General features: G+C 49.2%; 1 protein-coding gene across 3 annotated transcripts in view; it reads right to left on the bottom strand.

The window, feature by feature from the left end:
* Positions 1-17,484, bottom strand: part of LOC142576875 (pappalysin-1-like) — an 86,830-nt gene extending 69,346 nt beyond the window's left edge. For 2 of the 3 annotated variants that reach the window (XM_075687056.1, XM_075687057.1), the window contains exons 1-2: positions 17,255-17,484; positions 2,681-3,152 (exon numbers count right to left, since the gene is read on the bottom strand). In XM_075687056.1, coding sequence (XP_075543171.1) covers positions 2,681-3,083 — 403 coding nt within the window. In that variant the 5' untranslated portion in view covers positions 3,084-3,152; positions 17,255-17,484. The remainder of the gene's footprint in view (positions 1-2,680; positions 3,153-17,254) is intronic. The other variant, XM_075687055.1, reaches the window with a different exon arrangement.
* Positions 17,485-26,071: the final 8,587 nt, after the last annotated feature.

Raw genomic sequence — 26,071 nt, 5'->3', positions numbered from 1 at the left:
TTTGAAATAGCGCGAAAGGTACTAGAGACACAGGAAGAACGCACACACGATGGGCAGACAGAGCAGCGCCTGTTCTGGATGCTTCTTTCAAAAAATGAACGTCGATATACGAACGAAACCTTTGGACTAAAGGGATCAGGCAGGTTCGCATGTCCTCAGTGATTCGGGGAACGGAGAGGACAATCGTAGGCCGCGGGGCAGGCTTCTCGCCAAGTTCATGGAAAAATTGAGAAGAATGGGAAAATGCGGTTGCGCAGAGTTTAAAGAAGAAGAATAGGTCCCACATTTGTTGGCCCAGACATTTCGCGTTGTCGAGAATCGGTTAATTGTTGCTTAGCCTATATGCACTGCAACAAGTTGTTTACACCGCTGGAGGTCAAGTGATATCGGACAGCATTTTTTTTCTAAGAACACACGCCTTTTTTTACACGATGCTTTGAAATCGAGGGTATTGACAGTACCTGCGACCAGAAAGTTTTACTATTCCATGTCCATTGCTCCGTTCCTACGCGCATCGATACGAATACAACAGTTTCCGACATTACATCAGAGTTGAATGAAGTTTCTATAAATTATACTTGAAATAATGCCTTTCACACATTTGTACAAGTTAGTATTTTTTATGACACAAATAATTTTTCCTTGCGTTTCGGAAATATCGAAAACACGCGTTGAATGAAAATGTGGTTGCCCTAAAAACACCACTCCTGTCCTTTTTACCAGGGAACTACTGCACTGGCAGCTTCATCTTGCCAGATTTGCGGCGCGCAAATTGTATGTTGATCCTCTGCGGAGAGCTCAGTTCAACTTGGTCAAGGAGGAAAACTTTGGAAAAAAAGCATATGCAGTGAAGGACTCATACTTCTAAGCCACAATGCCTGAGTTTGCTCAAAGTAAGCCTCCAAAATAATGGAGCTTGATCTTGCCCGATCAAATTTCTACGATTACATTCTTCTTGAACGTAACTGGGATCAGTCAATCAAACGTTCATAATGCAAAGAAGGGTAAGGCGTGCAGACACGGAAACAAGAGAAGAGAAGTGGACAACACGAGCGCCGCTCAGCTTTCTGTGCTTCTAAATATCAATGGTTATTGCTAATGCATTCAACGGCTGCTTCAAATCGGTATTTACTCGAGATACCTTGCATATCCGAACCCACTTTTGTCTGTTGATGATGCCGTTGTGAATTCAGGAAATATCTTTAGCGTGCTGGTAAATGTGGATTCTAAAGAGAGTTGTGTAGCCCGAATAATGTTAATAAATTTTCCCAATGCTGTTGATTTTAGACAAGCGAATACATTACGGTAATTTTCAGAAACCACGCATCTTGCACTGTAACTTTCATAGTAAAGGGCAAAAGCTCCCCTTGGTTAATTACACACCTCTGCCGTTTACCTCTTACTTGTTCAACTTATCGAAGCACACAATCTTGAGGGATCCGTCTGGTCTCATGATGGTGGCACGAACGGCAAACATCGCGTCAGGCGCACACGCCGAGCAGGCTAGCTAGCTGTAGTTTACATCAGTAAGAGTTCTCTTGAAGTGAATAATGCGCTAGGTAAAGACGGGCTTCTGGCATACCAGCTGGGGTACGTTTTGCCATGGCACAAACACAGCATGAACTTTTTGCTGAACCTAACCATATTCTCTATGATCCTCAGCGTGGTTTCCGGCTCGGATTCAGCACCGGCATTCAAATGACCGAATTCACGCACGTCTTTCTTGCTCTTGACTTCGGTCTTCGATTGATGCATTACTCACAGGTATTCCAAAGTTTTATACACTATCATTTACTGCAACTACTGAGCAAACTTATTCTTGTATTAAATCTTCATACTCTAATTGATTGAATTAGTGATTCCATTTCCAATCGTCGTCAATAGGTCTCTTCGAACTCCATAGATTCATCTGAAGCACATGTATCTACTGGCATAATTACTTGGGCCTCTGCTTTTCCTGTTACAGGATATAATTTACGCTCACAGTTTATGGTAAAAATGCATTTTTACGTTGATATCTGCTTTCTCTATACGTTCATCCGAATGTAAGCGATGAACGTATGGTGAAAGCAGTCATCAGCGTAAAAACGCGTTTTTTTGCAGAAACTATGCGTGAAGATAATTACAGTGTAGCAGGAAAAGCATAGGCCCAAGTAATTATGCCAGAACATACACGTGCTTCAGATGAATCAAAGCAATTCTAAGAGAAGCCGTGCCTCGCTTTTTAGTGCCTCGTTTGCAGACATTCCAGATAATAAACGCTTGAGCACTTGCTATTAGAATGTCCAACTTTCCGCAGTTATCGCTGTGTGTTGCGGAGCAGATTTCCAGAACTAAATCTTGCATGAACTGCGCGTTATGATTTCTGGGCTGTTCGATGCACTCCGGCTGCGCCCCCGGCTCACACACACACACACACACACACACACACACACACACACACACACACACACACACACACACACACACACACACACACACACACACACACACACACACACACACACACACACACACACACACACACACGCACAAACGCACACACAAAGCGCCATTTATGTACCCAAGAAGAAATCGTTTTCTACCATTAGATTGTGCTGTTTTTGCTTTAAGTTGAATATTCCAACTAGATCAACAGCAAAGTCCCTCGAGAATGCCGACCGCGGCCCTCGTTACTCACCTAGGACGACCGCTTCTCGAGGCTGTCCGCCTTCGGGCCGCACCCACAGAGCCACGCTGAAGTGTCGCCATGGAAGGCGGCCTGCGTCGGTGCTTTCGGCTGCCAGGGTGCCCGTGGCCGACACCAGGTAGGCGGCCCGGTTACCCGCTTCCGGTCCCGGATCGGCCTGGCGCGTCTGGCGTTCGCCGCCAGAAACGACCCGCGGGGGGGTTTCGACCACCGCGGGACCCATGATGCCCGTGGGCGCCCGAGCCGCCGAGCCCGCGCTGCTGCTGCACCGGGACCAGGCCTGGCGCTCCAGTCGTTCGCGCAGCGCTGACGCCTGCTGGCGCTCTTGCGACGTGCCGAGCGTCGTCCCGCACATCGTGGTCCACAGCAGGGCCAGCGCGGCGGCCACCCGCATACTGGTCACAGTGCGTGTTTTTTCGGCTGCCAGAGGCGCAAGTCCTTGCGCCGCCGGAGGTCCTCAAACCTGAAGTGTTCACAAAAGAAAAGTTGAAAGATTTTAACGGAAAGCTCCGAATGACGGATTTGCGATGGCAAGTTCGCGTCTCTCTTGCCAACGGTGCCGCTGACGTACAGTGTGAATAAAATTTGTCTTTTGTAGCCGAGTGGGCAGCTGCGCACTGCGCGAGGCACCTTTGCCACTGGCGGGCCGCATTTGCAAATAACACGTCCAGCATCAGGATTACCTGGAATTTCCTTTTACTAAGAATTCTAATGCAATAGACTTTTTTGTGTATACGAGCCCTAACCACTCTATAGACAAGTGTGATTCCCACTATACTAGCTATTGTTCACCTTTCCCCTGAGGTGCATGTCGACGAACTTCTGCTAGCAATGGCCAGATACTTGAGTCATTAGTGAAGCCTCTGTGTGTAACAGCCAATTAGCATGCACTTGCCGAATGACGGCTGTTGCCTCCGAGATTCCGGTGCACACAACTGTGTATTTTTAACACCTTTCTCGTTTATTTTTATTTTTTACCTGCTAAGAGATATGACCAAAGAGGCTTCAGACAAAATGACACGATCCAGTGATAGCACTAAGCATAAAAGTTGCTATAGCAAGTAAAATTTGCGTGATTACAAATCTTGGAGACGCATTTGGCCCTCCAAGAAGCTTCAGACAAGAGGCTTCATAATCCAGTGTAAACTCTGGCATAACTTTAATGCACCGTCTGCGGCTTGCAAAGACATTCACACGTCGATTTTTACACAGGATTCAGCGCATTGGTTAGTGCGCAGTGTCATTGTGGCCCCGGTGACGAAGACGTACGACACCTCCTTTTTGAGTGGCCGCGACACGATGCTGCGAGGCGAATACTACAGGCCGATTTATTCTTGATGGAACGCAAACTTTTCGCTCTGAAAATACAGCATATTTGGTCCATGGCCAACAATAGAGCTACAATAAATTGAACTTGTGACTTGAAATCTTTATCTTTTTGAAAGAACAAATATATTAGGTTCTTACTACATGTATCCTGGTTGACCCAACTATCACATTTTCTTTCAATACCTGAGGTTGCATAGCATGTTCTATGTGTGAAGCTCACCTCTGGTGTTGTTGTATTTTATGTGTCGTGTTGCGTAGATATGAACTGAACTTATGTGTGAATTTTGAGACTCTTTTGTGCACTTTCAATAGTTTGCGAAACTGTGTATACAACATCTGGAAATGTTCGTGCTATTTATTTGACTGTCGAGTGCATATGACTTCTTTTGTGCCTTTGTTTTGCTTGTCCTGGAAAGAGAGTAGCCGGTGCCAATAATGGTATAATAATCTTCCCTTTCACTTCATATGTATAATTAAAAAAAACTACACAGTAATATGCGTGCGACTGTGCTGGCGTCTTCAACGAACATGTTTATTGAAACAACGTGTATTTCACGCATCCGAGCAAGCTTCCATCTACGATAGAGCTGATGCTAGAAATTGGTTAAATAAGTGCGTCCTTAGATGACGTACTGATATTTGGACCATCTGCACATAGCAAAAAGCGAAAAACTGGAAGTTAGTGGCATACATTAGATTCAAACAGCAGTAATCTTGGTTTTGAAGCCTGTGCCTTAACAAATTCTCCATGGCGTTTAGCTTTCGGTCCTAATATAGCAAATTTGTGTCACCGCTCAAGTTCTATCAAAGGTGATGCTTGAAATGGAGAAAAATCGTCATCTACCCGAGAGCCGCACGAACATACAAGTGAAGCGTAGTAGCTTGGTTCTGCTTTACCCATTATGATTATGTGACTATCTTCGTGCCAGCGCACGTTAAATGATGGCTTTTTATCCTGCTCACTGTGTGATCCTTACACGCTTGGTTTCAATTTCGCGCCCAAGATGGGGCGTTACTCCTCGGGCTAGTGTATTTTAAGTAAAATATTTTTATTTGCCTACTATGTTGCTATGAGCTTGGCGTTATAGCTATAAACGTCTAATTTCAATTGGCGGCCTAACATTAGTAATTACAAATTCAGTGAGTCTTAGCTACAATTAGGCTGATACATGCGTATTTCCTCAGGGATGTTTCATTTGTCTGCACCTGCTCCGAATATTGGTGAGGAAAGAATATGACAACCATACCACTCTGTGAAGATGGAATGGCAACGAAACCTCGACAGTCATAACTCTCAAACAAAAAGCAAATTGCTTTCGCTGCCATTCCATCTTCACAGAGTGGAATGGTTTTTTTTTTCTGTTGCGAGTCCGGGGTCCTTGCGCGTTCGAAGGTTCTCGGGCTCGTGATTGTCCTTTTCGTTCAGCATCGCGGGAACGTTCTTCGTCGGTGCTCGTTTCGCGTCGGTGCCGTTTACATTCTCGTTGCTGTTCCCTCCGGCGCTCCTCGTACGCACGTTGTTCTACGGGTGCACGAACTATACCTGTCCGCCCCATCGATAACGCAGCTATTTTTAGCGCCGATACCTCTAATGCTTATATACAGCGACAACCTTGACGTCACACTATTTTTCAAGGCAAGCGGTTTAATCTGTTCCGCATGTTAACATCTGCGCCGTGTTACGTTTCGCCTACGACGCGCGGTAAAGCCGGCGCGGATGCAACGGACGCTGGGGCTTCGTTCAAAGCGGCAGACATTTTGGCCCGTTCGGCGCCGCCGCTACGCCTCCCTGCCATGCGCGTCCAGGCATGTTCCAATGCCACGTGTCTTCATGTGCGTGTGTGTGTATGTGCATGTTGGTGCCCACGCTTGTCGAATCGCGGCAGCCGGGGAGAGGAGCTCCCCCAACTGTGAAGCGAGGGGTCTGACCGGCGCCGGCACGACGTATGCGCCACCTTCTCTTCCCATTGTGCCCGAGCGGCGCCGGCACGACGTATGCGCCACCTTCTCTTCCCATTGTGCCCGAGCGGCACAGTCACGTGCTCGTCTATAGAGGGGTTCCTTCTTGCCCTCAACTGCGAGAGTATAAAAGCAGCTGCCCCCGGACGCCAAGAAGAGGCTCCGATTTCTTCTGTTGAGTAACGTGCTCTCCCGTCTCTCTACTTCGGTCGACCTGACCGCCAACTCTTTGCGATGTTAGAATAAACAAGTTGTTTTGTTGTTACCAGTCGACTCATGCTTTGCCGGGACCTTCGGATGCTTCCAGTTGTACCCCAGGCCGCCAGGCCAACGCTACCCTTGGGGCTTGCGACCCAGGTGCAACAACGGGCGTCAGCGCCGAGTTCCCAACAACTCGTGCCAGCGGTGCGATTCCAACAACTGTCTGCCAGTGGTGAGATCGCGACAACGGAGGCCAGCAGCGAAGAGATGCAGTTGACTGTATGCTGAGCAGCTCAACGACCATCCGGGAGCAGTGCAACGAGCCCTGTGTGATGACTGGTTGCCTGCAGCGGAACGACTGCGCTGAATTCTTGGCTGCGAGGTTTGGTGAGTGCGGGACTTTCTTCTTCTGAGTTTTGCCAGGCTTTTGTTAGTGTCAGAAACAGAGCTGGTAATTGTGGTTGTCGTTGCTGCCGGGTTAGTTTGCGGCAAGACAATAATAGGCAGTAGAGAAAGCAGCATTCAGAGCAGCCATGGATTTGAAGTCGTTGCGCAAACCGAAATTGCTGGAGCTTGCAAGAGAGTTGGGTCTGGATGTCTCAGACAAACTCAGAAAACCTGAACTGCTAAGGGCTATTCTTGAGTTAGAAGCTGAGGATGACGAGCTGTCGGAATGCCTTGAGACCATTGAGGAGAGGGAGACGGCAAAAAGACAGGAGCGTGAACGAAAAGAACAGAAAGAGCGAGAGCAACAAGAGCGCGACCGTCAACACGCTTTGGAAATGAAGCGTCTTGAGGTAGAGATGGAACGCGCTCGTAATGGAAGTCAGGCACACGGTGCAGGAGAACGCGTATTGTTCAAAATGACTGACCTGATGCGGCCGTTTAAGCTTGGAGAGGACATTGGTTTGTTCCTGGTTAACTTTGAGCGAACGTGCGAGAAGCAGGGGTTCTCTCGGGAAACGTGGCCACAGCGCTTGCTCACTTTGTTACCCGGCGAGGCGGCCGACGTAGTCGCTCGCTTGGATAGAGAGGAGGTAGAGGATTTCGACAAAGTGAAATCGAGTCTGCTAAAAAAGTACAGGCTGTCAGCGGAGGCGTTCCGTCGGAAGTTTCGGGAAAATGAGAAAGGCAAAAGTGAGTCATATACAGAGTTTGCGTACAGGCTTATGTCAAACATGCAGGAGTGGCTCAAAGAAGAGAAAGCGTTTGGTGACCACGATAAAGTTCTGCAGTGCTTCGGGCTGGAACAGTTTTATAGTCGGTTACCTGAGAACGTGCGGTACTGGGTCTTGGATAGGCCAGACGTTTGTACGGTGGCTAAAGCCGCTGAGCTAGCCGAGGAGTTTGTGACGCGTCGGGCTCGCGGAGCTAAGGACGGTCAAAAGGGTGAATTTGGCTCAAAGTTTGAGAGGCCGAAGTTCACACCCATGAGAGCAAAGGGGAACACACGTAGTGCGGATGCGAGTGAAAGCAGTGCGACCGAACCTAAGGAGACGGCGGCAGCCGAAGCCGAACGCAGAAAGCGGTTCGAGACGAGGCAAGCGCGCGTTTGTTATACGTGCCAGAAGCCGGGTCACTTTTCGGCGCAGTGTCCGGAAACAAAACCAAAAGTTGTGTTTTTGTCATTATGCAGCACTGACGAGAACATGAAGCTTCTCGAGCCTTACATGCGAGACCTCCTCGTGAACGGGAAAGAGTGCCGAGTGCTTCGCGATTCCGCAGCTACAATGGATGTAGTTCACCCCTCTTACGTAGAACCCCATATGTTCACGGGCGAGTGCGCATGGATCAAGCAAGCCGTGGAAGCTCATAGCGTGTGTCTGCCGGTAGCAAAAGTGCTTATTGAAGGACCTTTCGGAGCGCTTGAGACGGAGGCGGCAGTGTCATCTATGCTGCCCCCCCAGTACCCGTACCTATTTTCGAACAGGTCCGATCACCTCCTGCGCGAGAAGGGGCTTTTGTTTGGTGAGGCTAGCGTTCAGGCCTTAACCAGATCGAAGGTTCGGGAGCTCGCTGCAAAGGCGGTAGTTGCGGGGCCGACGTTATCAAACAATGAAAAAGGGTCAGAGGCGCAGCAAGCTGATATTCAGAGCACGCCCGAACTGAATAAAATTGAGTCTGTAACGTTAAAGGCACCAGATACCGGAGAGGAAAATCCCGATGCGGGAAAGTTAGAAAAGCTATCTGCAGATTTGCTCATCGCGCCTACGTCAGACGGACTTGATAGGTTGCTAAAAGTCAGCCGGTCGGCTTTGATAGCCGAGCAAAAGAAGGATGGCAGCCTAGAAAACGTGCGCTGCAATGTCAAGGAAGGTATCGCCAGGAAAAATGCGTGTTTTGTGGAAAGAGGTGGAGTCCTGTACCGGAAGTATCTAGACCGCAGGGGAGTGGAGTTCGATCAGCTGATCGTTCCTCAATGCTATCGTGAGGATCTGTTGCGCTTGTCGCATGGGGGTTCGTGGTCCGGACACCTAGGAGTTAAGAAAACTAAGGACCGTCTCTTGCAAGAGTACTATTGGCCAGGGTGTTTTCGGGACGCAGACCATTTCGTGAGGACATGTGACACCTGTCAGCGGGTGGGCAAACCAGGGGACAAATCGAGGGCGCCGTTGAGATTGGTACCTATCATTACGGAGCCTTTTAGACGGCTCGTTATTGATACAGTGGGACCTCTGCCGGTAACAGCCACAGGGTACAGACACATTTTGACTGTGATCTGCCCAGCGACAAAGTTCCCTGAAGCAGTGCCGCTTAAAGAACTCAGCTCAGTTGAGATAGTCAATGCACTACTGTCCATATTTGCGCGAGTTGGTTTTCCTGCGGAAATCCAATCAGACCAGGGCACAGTGTTTACTAGCGCTTTGACGACAACTTTTCTCGAAAGGTGTGGGGTAAAGCTGTTACACAGCTCAGTGTACCACCCACAGTCGAATTCCGTTGAGAAGCTCCACTCCGTCATGAAGCGCGTGTTGAGAGCCTTGTGTTTTGAACATCAAACTGACTGGGAGCTGTGTCTGCCTGGGGTGATGTTTGCATTACGGACCGCGCCGCATGCGGCTACGGGGTTTTCGCCAGCTGAGCTGGTGTACGGTCGCTCGCTGCGATCTCCGCTTCGCATGCTTCGAGAATCATGGGAAGGCAGGGGCGACGACCCAGTCGTGGTGGAGTACGTGCTTAAGCTCCTCGAACGCTTAAGAAGGGCACAGGAGTTGTCAGGTGAAGCAATGGCAAAGGCCCAGCAGAGGGCCAAGGTTTATTATGATCGGACCGCCAGGGCCCGTCGTTTTGAGGTGGGCGATGAGGTCATGATATTGCGCACATCGCTAAACAACAAACTAGACGTGCAGTGGGAGGGCCCAGCACGGATTGTTCAAAAACTGTCGGACGTTAACTACGTGGTGAGTCTGCCAGGAAAGCGGAAAGCACAGCAAGTTTACCACTGTAATCTGCTCAAACCTTATAGACAAAGGGAAGCAGTGGTGTGCATGATGGTAAACGTTCCTGAAGAGCTTCCGGTCGAGCTTCCGGGACTAGGCTCAGTGACGAACAGGGAAGACACCGGTCAAGTCATTAGTGACCTTATCAGTAAAGCACCGCTGTCGCCTGAGCAGAAAACCGAACTACACCAGCTCTTACAAGAGTTTCAAGGTCTGTTCTCTGAGAGGCCTGGTAGGACTTCTGTCCTTACTCATGACATAGAACTTACCTCCCCAGAGCCAGTACGATCCAAGGCGTACCGGGTGTCACCCCGCCAGAGCGATATTATGGAGGCTGAGGTAAAGAAAATGCTACAGCTCGGTGTTATTGAGGCAGGTGAGAGTGATTATACCTCCCCTTTGATTTTAGTTGCGGTACCGGGCAAGGAACCTCGTCCTTGCGTCGACTACCGCAGGCTTAATTCCATCACTAAGGATCAAATTTATCCGATCCCTAACATCGAGGAGCGCCTTGAGAAAGTTAGTAGCGCTCAGTTTATTTCCACCCTAGATCTTGTCAGGGGTTATTGGCAGGTTCCACTTACCGAAGAGGCTAGTAGGTATGCGGCGTTCATTTCACCAATGGGAACATTCCGTCCTAAAGTGTTGAGTTTTGGTTTGAAGAACGCGCCATACTGCTTTTCAAGCCTCATGGATAAAGTGTTGCGGCGACAGCAAGAATTCGCTTTACCGTATTTAGACGACGTAGCGATATTCTCCGCATCCTGGTCTGAGCATATGGCACACTTGCGGGCAGTGCTAACCCGCCTGCGCGAAGCGGGCTTGACAGTCAAGGCTCCCAAGTGCCAGTTAGCACAGGCCGAGGTTGTCTACCTCGGTCACGTGATTGGTCAGGGTCGTCGCCGCCCCTCTGAAATAAAGGTGGCCGCTGTGCGAGACTTCCCGCAACCGCGCACGAAGACCGATATTCGGTCGTTCTTAGGTGTCGCCGGCTACTGTCAGAGGTACATCCCCAGGTACTCTGATATCGCGGCTCCCCTGACGGATGCTCTAAGAAAGACAGAGCCGCAAACAGTCGTCTGGGACGAGACAAAGGAAAGAGCTTTTAGCGCCCTAAAGAGCGCCCTAACAAGCCAGCCTGTGCTACGATCGCCAGACTATACAAAAGGGTTCGTTGTTCAGTGCGATGCTAGTGAGCGAGGCATGGGCGTTGTACTGTGCCAACGGGAAAATGGAGAAGTAGAACACCCCGTCCTGTATGCTAGTCGTAAGCTGACCAGTCGTGAGCAGGCGTATAGCGCCACCGAGAAAGAGTGTGCGTGTCTCGTGCGGGCCGTTCAGAAATTGTCATGCTATCTAGCCGGCTCAAGGTTTATCATTGAGACGGATGACTGCCCTCTCCAATGGCTGCAGACCATCTCTCCCAAAAATGGCCGCCTCCTGCGCTGGAGCCTCGCTTTGCAACAATATTCATTTGAGGTGCGTTACAAAAAGGGGAGTCTCAACGGTAACGCCGATGGCTTAAGTCGAAGCCCCTAACGTAGGAATCAGCCTCAAAATTGTTTGTTACTGATGTTTTTCTTCCTGAGGCAGGATTTTTAACATATTGCTTTTGTTTAGTGTTTCAAAGTGATGACATGCTTTCTAGTGCAATTTTCCAATTTGTGGACGCGTTCTGAGTGCTGCTAGACTACTGTAAGGAACTAGGCAGTGGTATAGAAGGGGAAAGAGCCTGGCAGGGCTTAGTGAGGGTTGTGCCGTGCTTGCTGACTAAGCGGTTGAGTTTCAGCGTAGTTCTAACGCTTGCCGGGAACGAGAACAAAAATGTGAACTCTCCCGAAGTCACTTTGCAGTGTCCTGTGCGAACCTGAACGAGAGAACGAGGCCTTCTCTGTGCGCTGCGCTCAAGAAACGTCGAGGGACGCCCGACTTCGGTTATGAGCATCATCGAGCGACATCCCTCCGGACAGCGGATGCAGTCCCCTGACCATCGGGATCTCCTTCCCCCGGCGGGGCGGTCTGTTACGTTTCGCCTACGACGCGCGGTAAAGCCGGCGCGGATGCAACGGACGCTGGGGCTTCGTTCAAAGCGGCAGACATTTTGGCCCGTTCGGCGCCGCCGCTACGCCTCCCTGCCAAGCGCGTCCAGGCATGTTCCAATGCCACGTGTCTTCATGTGCGTGTGTGTGTATGTGCATGTTGGTGCCCACGCTTGTCGAATCGCGGCAGCCGGGGAGAGGAGCTCCCCCAACTGTGAAGCGAGGGGTCTGACCGGCGCCGGCACGACGTATGCGCCACCTTCTCTTCCCATTGTGCCCGAGCGGCGCCGGCACGACGTATGCGCCACCTTCTCTTCCCATTGTGCCCGAGCGGCACAGTCACGTGCTCGTCTATAGAGGTGTTCCTTCTTGCCCTCAACTGCGAGAGTATAAAAGCAGCTGCCCCCGGACGCCAAGAAGAGGCTCCGATTTCTTCTGTTGAGTAAAGTGCTCTCCCGTCTCTCTACTTCGGTCGACCTGACCGCCAACTCTTTGCGATGTTAGAATAAACAAGTTGTTTTGTTGTTACCAGTCGACTCATGCTTTGCCGGGACCTTCGGATGCTTCCAGTTGTACCCCAGGCCGCCAGGCCAACGCTACCCTTGGGGCTTGCGACCCAGGTGCAACAACGGGCGTCAGCGCCGAGTTCCCAACAACTCGTGCCAGCGGTGCGATTCCAACAGCCGCCGCACTGCACCCGTACGTGATCACACACAGTAAACAATGAGACCCATTGTGTACGGCTTTGTTAGAAATCGCTAAGTCCGTTTATGTTGCCGGATGCCGAAAAAACTACGGAAGGTTAGTCATATACGGCTTTCGCTGTAATATCATTTTGTCTTGACCCCTCTCTTTCAAGCATGGCGAACATTCTAAGAACTGCACGTGGTAGTGTGAATGCATTATATTAAAAGGCAACAACTATTAAAATATGTGTCAGTGATGACGAAACATCGTTGCATATTTTGACAGTAAGGTCGTGGCAGACCTCGAGATGAAAGTGTTCTCGTTAAAACAATAAAACATTGACGAAAAGAAAGAAATGAATAACGTGCTAGGCAAATGGGCACAGCAGCAAGAAATAAAAGACGTGAACGGCTGCCACATTGTCGCGTAACTGAATTGATTACGTGGCAGGGGAACCGCTACGCGCCTTGGAAGAACCAGTCTCTAATGCGCGGTTTCACTCATTCTTATTCAAACTTATTCAAATGTGAGAACAATAATATCAGTTCCGTCGCAGAGTTTGACAATTTCTCAAAGTACAAACGACCCATGTAGATTAAATTGCTTATTCAACAAAACAACAATAAAGAAAGCGTATGCTGTTGGTATTATAAGGACGAGATATTCGTCTCATGTGAGTTAGCCTGCTGCGTTCGCCATTACGCAGAGCATTGCGACCTGAATTCGCGACCCCCAAAAGCCAACACTGGAGATTCCCGCTACGACGCGGGATTCGCCTCCATCGCAGTCTTCCATATTTTGGAATAACTTATCAATGAGACTCAGTATAGTAAGTGGCACATAATTTGGTATCTATTTGAATCAGCGCATGTTTAAACGGTGTAGTGACAAAGAGAAAATAAAACCATACGGTGGCGCCGGAATCGTTGTAGTGACTTGAAGTTTTGTCGAAGCCACTTGGAAACTACCACAGCAGGCGATTATTGGTGCCGATAGTTTTTTGTCTACGCCTTCGCCCTAGACTTTTTGTGATATGTTCATGTGGCATATTCTAGAGGCTTTTGTACCTATACTACACATGCACTTGCTGCGGTTTACTGTGTCCTTATTAGCAATTTCGCGGGTTCGATTTAAGGGCAGCGGCATTCCCATAGGGGCGCGGGCTGTAAGAACGCTCGCGTGTCGCGTCCTCGACACAACTTGAAGAACCTGAGGTCGTCCAAGTTCACCAGGGGTCCCTCATTATACTGTCTCTCCTACTCCTCAATTTGCTCCCGGACGTTACATCCAAATTTCTTATATAAATTGATATTCCACGTGCCTTCTTATTTGTCTGTTTTATGCTTGGCTCATCACACCTACTCGACCCAGGATCATAAAGTTGTTTTTTTTTTTTGCTAAAACTGTGCTCAAGAGGAGACGCCAGGCAATCGTGACGCCGGGCATAATCTCATCGAAGGCGGCCGACCGATGGCAAACAGCAAATACGTGCGTTATTCTGCGTTTTTTTTGTTTTTGTACGCAGTGTAGCGAAGCAATAATATCTATGTCGGTCGTCATCATCATCATCCTCACCATCAGCAGCATATTTTTATGTCCACTGCTTGACGAAGGCCTCTGCCAGTCTCGTCATTTTCTTGAGGGTGCGTCAACGACAAAGCATATTCCGATCAGTCTTTGTCAAGAAAACAGTGACGCTATCACAGCATGTTAATTTCCTGAGCCACGGAGTACACTTTAGCACCCTATAAATTTTAAAATGAAACAGACTGCCCAATAATGGTCTTACCCGTCCGTTTACTAGCCTCTATTCCTGACGAAGATGCAAAGAAAAAAAAACAAACAAGAAGAGGGAAGCGTATCTCGACTTCACTAAGACTTCGGCAGAGTCTGATCGGAATTTGAGAAATAAGGCATGCATTAACATAAGAAACCATGTGATTCAACACCATGCGTTGGAACCTATGAAAGCACAGGCGACTTGAAGGATTCGCTCAGAGGTGGAAAATAATTTCGTGTTGATGTTCATAACGTAGATCGCACTAAGTTTAGAGGAAAATAAGTGCTCCACACTGTTTGCGGAGTCTAGCTGCGCCATCAAGTATAGTCTGTCAAGTGCGGCGCTCGCGGAGCTACTTTGCGATGAACATAAACTTAATAAAAAAAGCAAGCTTCAATGAAAGCGCTTAACTCTGTTCTCTATACCATTCTTGGTTTTAATAATCGGCGTCACCTTTTGTTGATTTGTCGTTTTCTTGAGTTAGCGTCATTTCCAACAACATTTTCAGTTCATTGCCTTTAGTGAAGTGATCCTGAAGTTTCTGCTGCAGGAACCCCCCATGAAACAACTAAGTAATAAATAAGTTTGACCATACAGTTCTTACATTTTTATTCTTCCATGTTACCCTCTCATTGACGTGTGGCCGCCCCTACCAGGGGATCCAACCCATGAGTTCGTGCCCAACCGCAGTATGTCGCATTCGGGCCGTTATGATACACACTTGATTGTTGTGTTCATAGGAGGTTGTGGCCAAGTACTGCACCAGGGTGGCCAATCCTGCTCTGGTGAGGGAGTGCGTTACCGGTTCTGGTCACCGGGATCAGGCCACACTCCAGGCCTGTTTGTGCAATTTTATCAACACGCGGATTTTTTTTTTAAAATCCGGTGGAAAATTGCCGGCACCGGGATTCGAACCACGGACCTCTTGCACGCGAGACGGGTGTTCTACCTCTACGCCACCGCTGCAACTCCAGTACCAGTACTCACCTACGGGGCAGAAACCTGGAGGCTTACTAAAAGGGTTCTACTCAAATTGAGGACGACACAACGAGCTATGGAAAGAAGAATGATAGGTGTAACGTTAAGGGATAAGAAAAGAGCAGATTGGGTGAGGGAAAAAACGCGAGTTAATGACATCTTAGTTGAAATCAAGAAAAAGAAATGGGCATGGGCAGGACATGTAATGAGGAGGGAAGATAACCGATGGTCATTAAGGGTTACGGACTGGATCCCAAGGGAAGGGAAGCGTAGCAGGGGGCGGCAGAAAGTTAGGTGGGCGGATGAGATTAAGAAGTTTGCAGGGACGGCATGGCCACAATTAGTACATGACCGGGGTTGTTGGAGAAGTATGGGAGAGGCCTTTGCCCTGCAGTGGGCGTAACCAGGCTGATGATGATGATGATGATGATGATGATGATGATACACACTTAAAGGGAACTTAGCTGATGCTAATCAGCTACCTCAGTCAGGTGCGTAAGGTTTGCTTCTTCTCGAACCACGCATAAAAAAAGTTTTCCATATACGGTTGGACAGAACACCACAATGTAGAGTCGAGCGCCTTTGTAACGAAGTGATTGGGGCCTCCGAATTCATTTGTCATAAGGTCACCTTCGTTGTAGAAGTCGCGCACCGCACAGCTCACACTAGAACCAGGATAAAATTATTCCTTCGTTATGCAGGTCATTTCGTTGTATAGGCGCTCAAATGTATAGTGCTCAAACATGAATGGTATTTGTTGCGACCCGATACACTTGAAATCTGTGCTCAGCATAAATAAACTGGACTGCGAAAGAGGAACAGTGAATGACAGCACTTCTCAATCTCTCATAGGTTATTTCAGCGTCCGATGCTGTATCTCCGTGTAGCAAAGGGCATAAGCTACTGTAGCCGCAACACACGGTGTGTGAGCTTGAATGACGCCAATGCTGTCACAAACTGGTGAACGTGTGCACGAAAATGCGTTTTGTAGTTTTCTTTCGCTTGTTTGCCTTTCATTTATTGCCGGTAGGATTTGTCGCTAAAATCCTTTAAGAATTATGCAGTGCTCGTCAGCCCGAAAGGAACCGCACCAACCGGTATTCAGTTGTTCTTGATGATGATGATGCCGCGATTGATAAACATAGATGACAAATCAAGGCAGGCTTAATGCTATGGGTGGAAGTGTTGTTGAGAAAAAATATTTCGCAAAAAATTTGAAAGTGAGAACTTGCCGCTGCTTTTATAACAAGCAAGCACGGCACTTGCCGCACTGCACTCGGATTAAAGTTACGCTAACGCTAGTAGCAAAACATTATTTACCCACTGACAGCAAAGCCGCCGGTGCCTGTTTATGCTCAAACAAAAGCAACTTGCAGAGCCCCCCGTTGCATATCAACGATAGAGCTTTAAGATCTGGGAGAAACGACCGCGAGTGCACTTTTGGACTGACTAGTGCGAACGCATGCTGTAGACAACGAGAAAGAGGCAAATACAGGCAAAGCCGACACGACTGCACCACCAGCCTAAAGTTCGGGCTTATTTTAGAAAACGTACTAAACAAATCAACGTACCCATCATATATACTTAGCGTGTGTTAGTTTATATTGAAAGTCAGAGACATGCGTGTACTGATTCACCGGGCCCCACAAAAATTTCTGGGTTTTCTGTAAAAGAGACGACTTGGTCACGTAAGCGGGAAATTGGAAACTCGTCCTAACGAGTAAATTGAACAGCGTGACACAGCACAAAGAAGGAACCACAAAGGCGGAGCGTGCCGTCCTTGTGGTTCCTTCTGTGTCACGCGTCGCACTGTTAAATATGTTCCTTAGCAAGGTGTACCAATCAGCCCAACTGACAGGATTAACAAGCGCACACCTTAGACGGGACAAAAGAACGCAAACACATGATCCGTTCTTGTCCGGCCTAAAATGTCCATAATTTCCTGTCTGAAGCATACGGTTTATAAACTTGCAAGAATGGGCCAACTGCCCTCAACAAGACGTTCTGTTGAGCACGCCCTTATTTAGTCCGACACCCTGGTAATAATGAGTGAGCGCATTGACTGGCGGCACACTACACACGTGCCGAGTGCCACATCGGAGCTGCGGCCGGGCGCGTGCGAGTCGCGCGTCAATCAGAGCCGGGGACTGACCTCAGGTGCGTCCCAGCGTGGAGGAGGCCGCGGGTTGGCTGAGCTGCAGCACGGTGGCGGGTAGGGGGCTGCTCCCATTCAGGCCCACAGGCGGGTCAGTGAACCTCTGACAGCCGGCAGCCCCAATTCCGTGGCGACAGCGTACCGCGGCACTCGGGCTGGAATGCGGCGGCACTGTGGTAGCCCGCTGAGCAGACGCGATCAGCGCGCCCGCCCTCGGCAGCCAATCTAACGCCGCGCACCCAAGTGGCCGAGATTGGTCCGGCCGCCGGCGATAAGACGACCTTACGATAAGCGCATGTCCGTCATCGGTCGTCCACTGGGCGCACTCGCCGGCGGCGCGGGTAAGTGGACGCTTCCCGTTGCGCAAGCAGGCAGCGGAGGGATGCGCGCCACGCGATGTCTGCGGCACGAACCTCACTTTCACGCGCCTGCCGCAGTAGGCATGCACGGAGATGCACGCGCTGCAAAGGCTTGGGCCGCGCCTCTGCCGGCATTTGCTTTATCGTCCCCGATAGCAGCTCTACGCGGGTGCGATGTAAAGCGTTCATGTCCGCAACTCGCTACTTGTTGAATGCAGATGGAACTTGACGGCAATTTCTCGGCTTCTTTTATTTATCATTGTGTCGTCGAGCATCGAGTTGAGGCCTGCCGTACGAACGGCTGACTGAGTAAGGGAGCAGAAGGTCGAATTCATGAAACTTTTCGTTTGTAAATGCTTTTTATCAACTGTATGAACACTCCAGGCGCATTCCTGCCGTCGCTGTCGCTGTGATGTTCCGTATAAGGTGCAAAGGCGATAACATCGTCGCCGCGCGCCGTACGTTATATGTGCAAGTGAAAGCGTACGAGGGGTAGCCGCTGGTGGCTCAAGGAAAGTAGGGAGGAAGCGCGCCGTCTCCCGTCGCGTGCGAAGCACCGGGACGGGGAGTTCTACTCCGGCGGCGGCTGCGTATGGCACGGCCGCGCGTGCCCTATCTTGAAAGTGATCTGCGATGGGCATAGAGTGCGAGTGCTGGTAGCTTCGTGTGTGCTCCGTTTGACAGCTTAGTTCGCGTTGAAACGAGAGGTAGCACGAACGTTAATTCACTCGCTGCTGCTTCCGGGCGTCCTCACTCTAAGGTTTTGACAGCGAGTTTCCGCGCTCATCGAGTGAGAAGTAATCATGTTTGGTTGCCCGTTCGTGGCACCATGCCTGTTAATTAAGTTAGTAAGCGAATGTTTACGAGTTTACACGTCCAATAAAACGGCTATCATTACTTCTTATAGCGGTCTACTAATCTGCTATGGCAATCGATGCTTCGCCTTTCGGGGAAAACTGCGGCTTTTTTGTCGTTGGCTGGCTGCCTTCGCTAATGGTATGTCAATCATTTAGATTGGCTGCAATTTGCTTCCAGGAACATTTTAGCGTATAAGAGCAAATTTTAGCCAACCAGGATGACTGACATATTATTAGCGAAGGTGGCCCTGAGGCTGAATTCGCGATTCGCCAGGAAGAATGTCACGTGTTATGCCGGCTGCGCGTAATTCTTAGATGACACTTCGTGACTGTCTGACCTCCAGACCTCTCCACAGAGAACAGTGGTCTGACAACTTTCACGGCAGCTCAGACATCGCTTTACGCGAAGGAAGATTGCGTTCTCGCGGCTTTAAAAACACGGTAGCGTACATTTCGTACATTTCAACTGGCATTATAGGGCCCCTAAATCCCCGTGAGCTTGACGACGAGCGCGCGATTTTTTTTCTCGCCTTCGCTACCTTCCCCAAGGGCGCTCTCTCCTCTTCACCACTACTCATATAGAAGACAAGTGCGTACTACGTCAGTAGCAAACGCCTCACAAGGTGCGTTTGTTTGATGGCAGAGTTGCTCAGACTGGCGAACATCTGCGAAGATTTTTCGTGAGCAAGTTGCGCTGAGAACTGCAGGGCGTCGAATCGGTATTTTTGGTTCGGTTGCCGTTACAGCTCAGACGTTTGGTTCTGTTTCGGGTTCAACAATCGGAACGAAAACGTTAACGGTTCGGATTGCTTTAAACCTGTTTATTGCGGTACATGAAGAAGGTTGAACAAAAATAATATTTCATCTGTTTTTGTCAACCACTTTTCTAACAATTGACTTTGAAGGTCATAATCTTGTACATGCCGTCGTAACCCAGTGGCTGCGGCGTTGCGCTGCTAATCTCGAGGTCGCTGGTCGCGGCCGCAGCGACCGCATTGCGATGGGGGCGGGAATGCAAGAACGCTCGTTGACCGGGTGCAGTGGGTGCACGTTCAAAAGCACCAACGGGTCAGAATTAATTCGGAGGTCTCTAATACGGCGTGCTCATAATCAGACGGTGGTTTTAGTGAGTAAAACTCCAGAATTAAATTAAATTTTAGAACACTTTCGTTTATCTGTGCGAAATGACAATGTGAATTGCTTGAAAAAAATTTAATCGCTATCGCCCCGAACTATTTTCAGTATCGGTGCTTGAAGCCTATTTGCAGTCCTTTTAATTTCTTCAAAATATTTAACCGTCTGTCGCACACGCACCGATTTTTCATTTTGCCCTCGGCGAAATAAGGCGGAGGATAAAGATTTCATAAATGACAGCTGTCAACGAACACCGTAAAAAACTCCTTAATCACCATTTAAGTTACCAAGGGACACTAATGCGACTTCAAGTAAGCGACGCTCTATTGCCACTCCATATTGCAAGACATTATTGGCCTCGAGCTGCGCCGCTAGAGATCAGTACGCTGCCGTAAGCGGGAGGTTCTTCATAGGATCCCGTGACAACGCCTTGCCGCGTCAGACGCTGTGGAAGCAAAGTGGAAACAAATCTCTACCGTAACTATAACTCTCTCTTTTTCAGGCTTTCAATCTCTGATTTAGTCGCGATTACTCGTGTTGCCAGCTCGCGTACTATTCGCCGGTGCTGTAATGTGACAGTATGAATATACGCGTTTAATTTACCACTGAACTTGAGAGAGGCAGCGAAATAATATCATTCATTGAAAATCAGAGGGAGTAGACGGCATACGCCTACACATTCTGCCCTATAGGAGACGAGACTAATGGAAAGAAAAGCCTTAATGATGAAATGCGGTCGGATTACTTACGAAGTGACTGGGCAGACAGATTAAGAATGCGTGTGGCATATTTACATATCCAGGAATTTTGGACATTGCCCCTGCGGCCACCTGTCCAACTTCACCGTAATGCACCAGTGTAACTCAATTGGCAGCAATTCTAAAAATGGTATTTCAAACGGCCATCTAAATTTCAACAACTTTCAGCTAGCAATAGGGGTCTGCGAATAGTGATTTTCGAGACCGAATCGAATATACGAATTGAATGAGGCCAGAAGCGAATCGAATATCGAACAGTTTTCGAATAGTTTTGGAATAATGAGTATAGCCGTTATTGCAATTAATATAAAACGATGTTCACATCTGAGTATTCTTAATGTTATCAAGTTTTTGTCATTACATAGTACGTTAGAAGCGCTGTTTATTAAAAGCACAAATGCAGCATTAGGAGCAAACAAGTAGTTTCTTTGCATGCACAGGGCTCTTCAGCGAGTGCCAGTGATCGCTGTACAACCTCCGTAGGATGGTTTCTGAAGTGACATAGCTAGCATGCTACACTACGCACGTTCTCATGTTTTTTCTCCATGCTATGCCCGCGGGGGTGAAAATTTACTGTACTTTTCCTCCAATATTATGTTTATTTGGTGCAGCTGGCGTATTGAAATATTCGAAAAGTATTCGCAAAATATTCGCATTTACAAATAGGGACAATTCGATGCGAAGACTGAACAGAATAGGAAGGACACTATTCGATTCGCTATTCGCAAGTGTCGAATATTCGCACACTTCCAGTTAGCAACGTCGAGAGGGCACGCCCTTCTCATAACATGCGCGATTTACGGCAATTATTCACAACTTTCCTTGTGCGTTACAGCCGTGTTTTAATCCTGGCCAAAACTCTGATAGGACGCAGCGAAGACGTTACGACTAGGTCTCGTAAGAATGCATGTTAATAAAAGGGCGTACCCTCTCGGCATTTCTAACTGAAGATCGTTGAAATTCTGTCGGTCTTCAGAAATATTTTATTTTGAAAATGCTGGCCATTGAGCTACGCTAGTGCATTGCGGTCAAGCTCAACAGATTTCCGAAGGTGCAATATCTAAATTTCCTGAAGATGTTCAGCGAAGCGGAAATTCTAAAGCAGCATCAACGGCCCTAATTGACCCCACAATTCTCTCAATTTGTTCTTGAACTTTCCTTGGAGAAATTTAGTATGCGTGTCCCCACAAGCTTTTTGATGTTTTCCCCATGCCCAATGGAATGCCCGAATTAAAGGGCTATTTCAGCAGGCAAAATCACCCCCCCCCTAAAAAAAAAAACTGTTTTCTGTCAGACGCCCGCCAAACCAGTTCGCAAGGGTTACCTAGTTATGTTCCGAACTGTTATAACAGCGGTCGCTGAACCGCTTCAGAACGGTTCTATCACCTCGCTCCGGTTCAAATTCAGCTCCAGCATGACGACACAGTAATCATCATCATTATAATCTATTAACTCTTGAAGACCCCTTTCGAGGCATGGCATAAGGGAGGTGGGGGACAAAGACATCGGTAAACACTATGGTTACAACGATACATAAAGAAACAATAAAAACAACTTTGTATACATACTTGGAAGCTCTAAATGAAAGGACTCGCGAAAACTCAAATATACACAAAGAAATCTATACATCGAGTTAGCCCAATGCGCTTATCTGCGACAACGGGTCATGGAAGATTTACGTGAAGATGAATCCAAACTACTTAAAGAGCACAAAGTGCAACAGCGCAACTTCTTTACATAACGCACACTGACAACGCAGCGATGGTGCATGATGGGTTAAAATAACATGTCAGTAAGGACTTAAATTTAATAGGATCACTCACCTTGAGGCTTTTGCAGACGGGGACCTATCCCAATCCCCTATTAATAAGCAAAATATTTCCCGAAGCCCTGACTTCATACACTTTCCCACGGTGCGCTGGCGTAGCAGACTTATAACTTATGCTCTGGCGGTGTTTCGCGATAAGCAGCGACAGGGACAACACCAAAGAGCGTTGGGACGCGGCTCTCCACAGACCAGAACTAGAAGAACAGACGTGGCCAGTCCATCGGGCCCGTGATGCGGTCGAGACGCTAGGCCTTTCGGTCCCGACGTCGGAGCCGCTCGTTTCAGGCTAGGAAACTAGCGCGACCTGAAGAACCTCAATAAAGTTTTTCATACCATACCGTACTCTCATTCAGTATAGCCTCTGGTAGCGCGGGAGGACGACGACGACGACGCTGACGGAGTGCATGCGCCTCGTATGGGCTCCGTATATTTCAAACTCTTGTGGCCAAACAATCACCGCTGGACTCAAACTAACGTCGGAACCAGTTTCCGGAAGTGGTCAGCTACCGATCAAGACCAGTCCCGACGCCAGGGTCCCAGGACAAGGGTTTCTACGACCACAAGATTGCTAACTCTAACAAGATCTTCAGCTGCTCCGTCTGGCCGAGAAACAGGTGCGCCGCAGCTACGAAGGTGCGCGGCGTCGCTGCCGCAGTCCCGGCTCCCGAGGACTTCGCCCAACGACTCGCATCCCCGTGAGATCAAGTAAGCGCAGCCCCTGCCCTCATTATGGAGGTAGTAGAGGTTGAGGGCACGGAAATAGCCCCCGAAGAAGTTACCGTTGAGGCAGGGTGGCTTGTCAGCCACCGTAAGCAACGACAGACTACGCAGGCATCATCCCTACCCATACATGGCTCCCTCCGTGCAACAACAAGCGCGCGCACCAAGAGTACCCAGCAGTCCGTTCTAAGCAAGAACACACAACAGCACAACTTGCAAAAAATTATTCACACCCATCCGGGCACGGACGCACAAGTTCTTCAAGAGCTGATAGACCGATACATAGGACCTCAACCTACTACACCCGCTCCAGCATACACAGGCACCGCTAACGACCACCTGGACGCGCCCATACAAGCAGCAGAAGTGCGGGAAGCCATCCTCGCACTCCGCCCTAACTCGGCCCCGGGACCTGATGGCATTACTAATAAAATGCTTCGCAACCTAGATGAGGATTCTATACTAGCCCTCACAGCTTATTTCAACGCATACTGGGAAACTGGAAACCTCCCCTCACAATGGAAAGAAGCCAAAATTATTATGATTCCCAAACCCGGGAAGCACCTCCTACTCGAAAACCTCCGCCCTATCTCCCTCACTTCATGTGTCGGAAAGGTCCTCGAACACGTCATCCTCACACGCTTACACAGACATATGAACGACAACGACCTCTTCCCCAATACCATGATTGGCTTGCGCTCGAAACTTTCTCCTCAAGATATCATGATTCAGCTCAAGCACCAAATTATCGATGGCGACAAAAGCTCCAGGCTGGACACCAAAGCCATCTTGGGACTAGACCTAACCAAGGCATTCGATAACGTCACGCATGAGGCCATACTGAACCAGCTGGCACAACTTCAGGTTGGTCATCGAGCATATAACTACGTAAAGAATTTTCTTACAGGTCGCACGGCCACCATTACCATCGGAGGGTTGCAGTCGCCAATTATTCACTTCGGCAGCAAAGGCACGCCGCAAGGATCGGTTCTATCCCCTTTTCTGTTCAACGTGGCCTTGCTCGGACTACCGCCTGCATTAGCTAGCATCCCCAACCTCAAGCATAGCCTCTACGCAGACGATATCACCCTGTGGGTCACCGGGGGCAGTGACGGGGACATCCAAAACACGCTGCAGCAAGCCATCAACGAGGTCGTTGCATACGTAGAACCGCGCGGCCTGGCGTGCTCCCCACAGAAATCGGAGCTCCTTCTGTACAAGCCTACTTGGGGAGGTCGCCGCCCAGACCCTCACCCGCCCGAGATAGAACTCCACGTGCACCAGCAACGCATACCTACTGTACCTAGCATTCGTATCCTTGGCTTACGCATCCAACATAACGGAAGAAACACGGAGATACTCAAGCAATTAGATAATCATGTACACCAAACCACTCGCCTCATTGCACGCATCGGAAATCGACATCACGGGATGAAAGAAAGCAACCTTATACGCCTGGTAACCGCCTACGCCCTGAGCAGGATCACCTATGTCGCCCCGTACCTTAGCCTCAATGCAACTGACAAGCTCAAACTCAACACCATGATCAAGACGGCCTATAAACAAGCCCTACATCTTCCCATCACCACTTCTAACGAGAAACTGGACGCCCTCGGCATCCATAACACCATAGACGAGCTTATTGAAGCGCAGCGTATTAGCCAATACGAACGACTCGCCAATTCCACCACGGGCAGGCACATTCTAGGCACCCTAGGCATAACCTACACCACCCAATTCGGACCAAAAGTACCCATCCCTCCAAACATTCGTGCTCAACTAGTTATCCCACCCATACCTCGCAATATGCACCCTGAACACAATCCGGAGCGACGTGCAGAACGAGCTAAACGACTACAAAAGCGCTACGACCAAGCCGCTGACGTAACCTACGTCGACGCAGCAGAATACCCCAACCAAAATGCCATGGCGGTCGTCGCAGTAGCGGGTTCGCAGTACCGCCTCGCCGCGGCCGCATCAATATTCACCACGCAACCCGAAGTAGGACAAGAAACGGCCATCGCTTTGGCTTACGCGGCTACCAATGCACACTGCATCATAAGCGATTCAAAAACGGCCATTCGTAACTACACAAGAGGACTGATAGCACCCCAAGCACAGAAGATTCTCTCTGGCACTCCTCCCTCAAGGCAACGCCGCGTGCAGATCATCTGGGCCCCTGGTCACTCGGGTCTGGCTGGAAACGAAGCCGCCCACGATGCCGCCCGAGCTCTCGCACACCGGGCGCATCATCCTTCTCCTGCGTCTTCCGATCCCGACCAGCCCTCTGTTCTGCATCGCGGTCACGCGCGGGACCGAATGGTCACGTTGAGAGAAATTCTCCTGCACTACCGCAGGGAGCGGTTACGCTACCCCCCAGCACACAAAACACTGAATAAGTCTCAATCTACCACTTGGCGACTCCTTCAGACACGAACCTTTCCGAACCCCGTGCTTTACAACCGCATGTACCCCGATGCATACTCTCCACTCTGCAAAGCGTGCGAGGCCCGCGCTGACCTCGATCATATTATCTGGCAATGCCCCAAAGCCTCACCCACCAACACCTCCCACACTAACACACGCATAACTACGGCCGAGCAGTGGGAGACATTGCTGCTCAGCTTGGACCCAGAGGAGCAGCTCTGGGCCGTCCGGATGGCCGAAGACGCCGCCAGAAAGCAAGGACTGGCCGCCGTCTGAGGAAGGGGGGATTGGGGGTTAGTCTCCCGACCCCCGCCACCCCTGAACCCCATCAAGGACATAACAAAGTTTTATCTCTCTCTCTCTCTCTGGTAGCGCGTTCAAATGTTTGTTAATTTCAATGTTTGCTTGTTTGTCCAATGTGTGATAACAGAGCGACGTGACTGAGTTGGCTATCTTGTGCGCATGTCTTCCGTGTTTAAACCCATCGCATGTGTGCCGATAAGCGATGCACCGTGCCTACATAAACCCTTGTTTTTCGTGCAATAAAGGAATCTAGCAAAAGCTGCTGCTGCGTCCTCATCGGTTACTACACAATGTTTGTTAAAATGATTTGTGGAACGCATTTGTGGTTCCGCGCAAACATTGAATACTCAGGCTGTTCTAAGAGACGGTGTGAAGTGCGGTTGGGGTGGGCGTAAAAGAGTGTTCCTGAAGTGCGGGAGCTTTTAGTA

Source organism: Dermacentor variabilis, chromosome 1 (genome assembly GCF_050947875.1).
Source record: "Dermacentor variabilis isolate Ectoservices chromosome 1, ASM5094787v1, whole genome shotgun sequence".
Taxonomy (NCBI): Eukaryota; Metazoa; Arthropoda; class Arachnida; order Ixodida; family Ixodidae; genus Dermacentor; species Dermacentor variabilis.
Note: the sequence above shows the minus strand (reverse complement) of the source record. Positions and strands in the feature narration are given on the sequence as shown.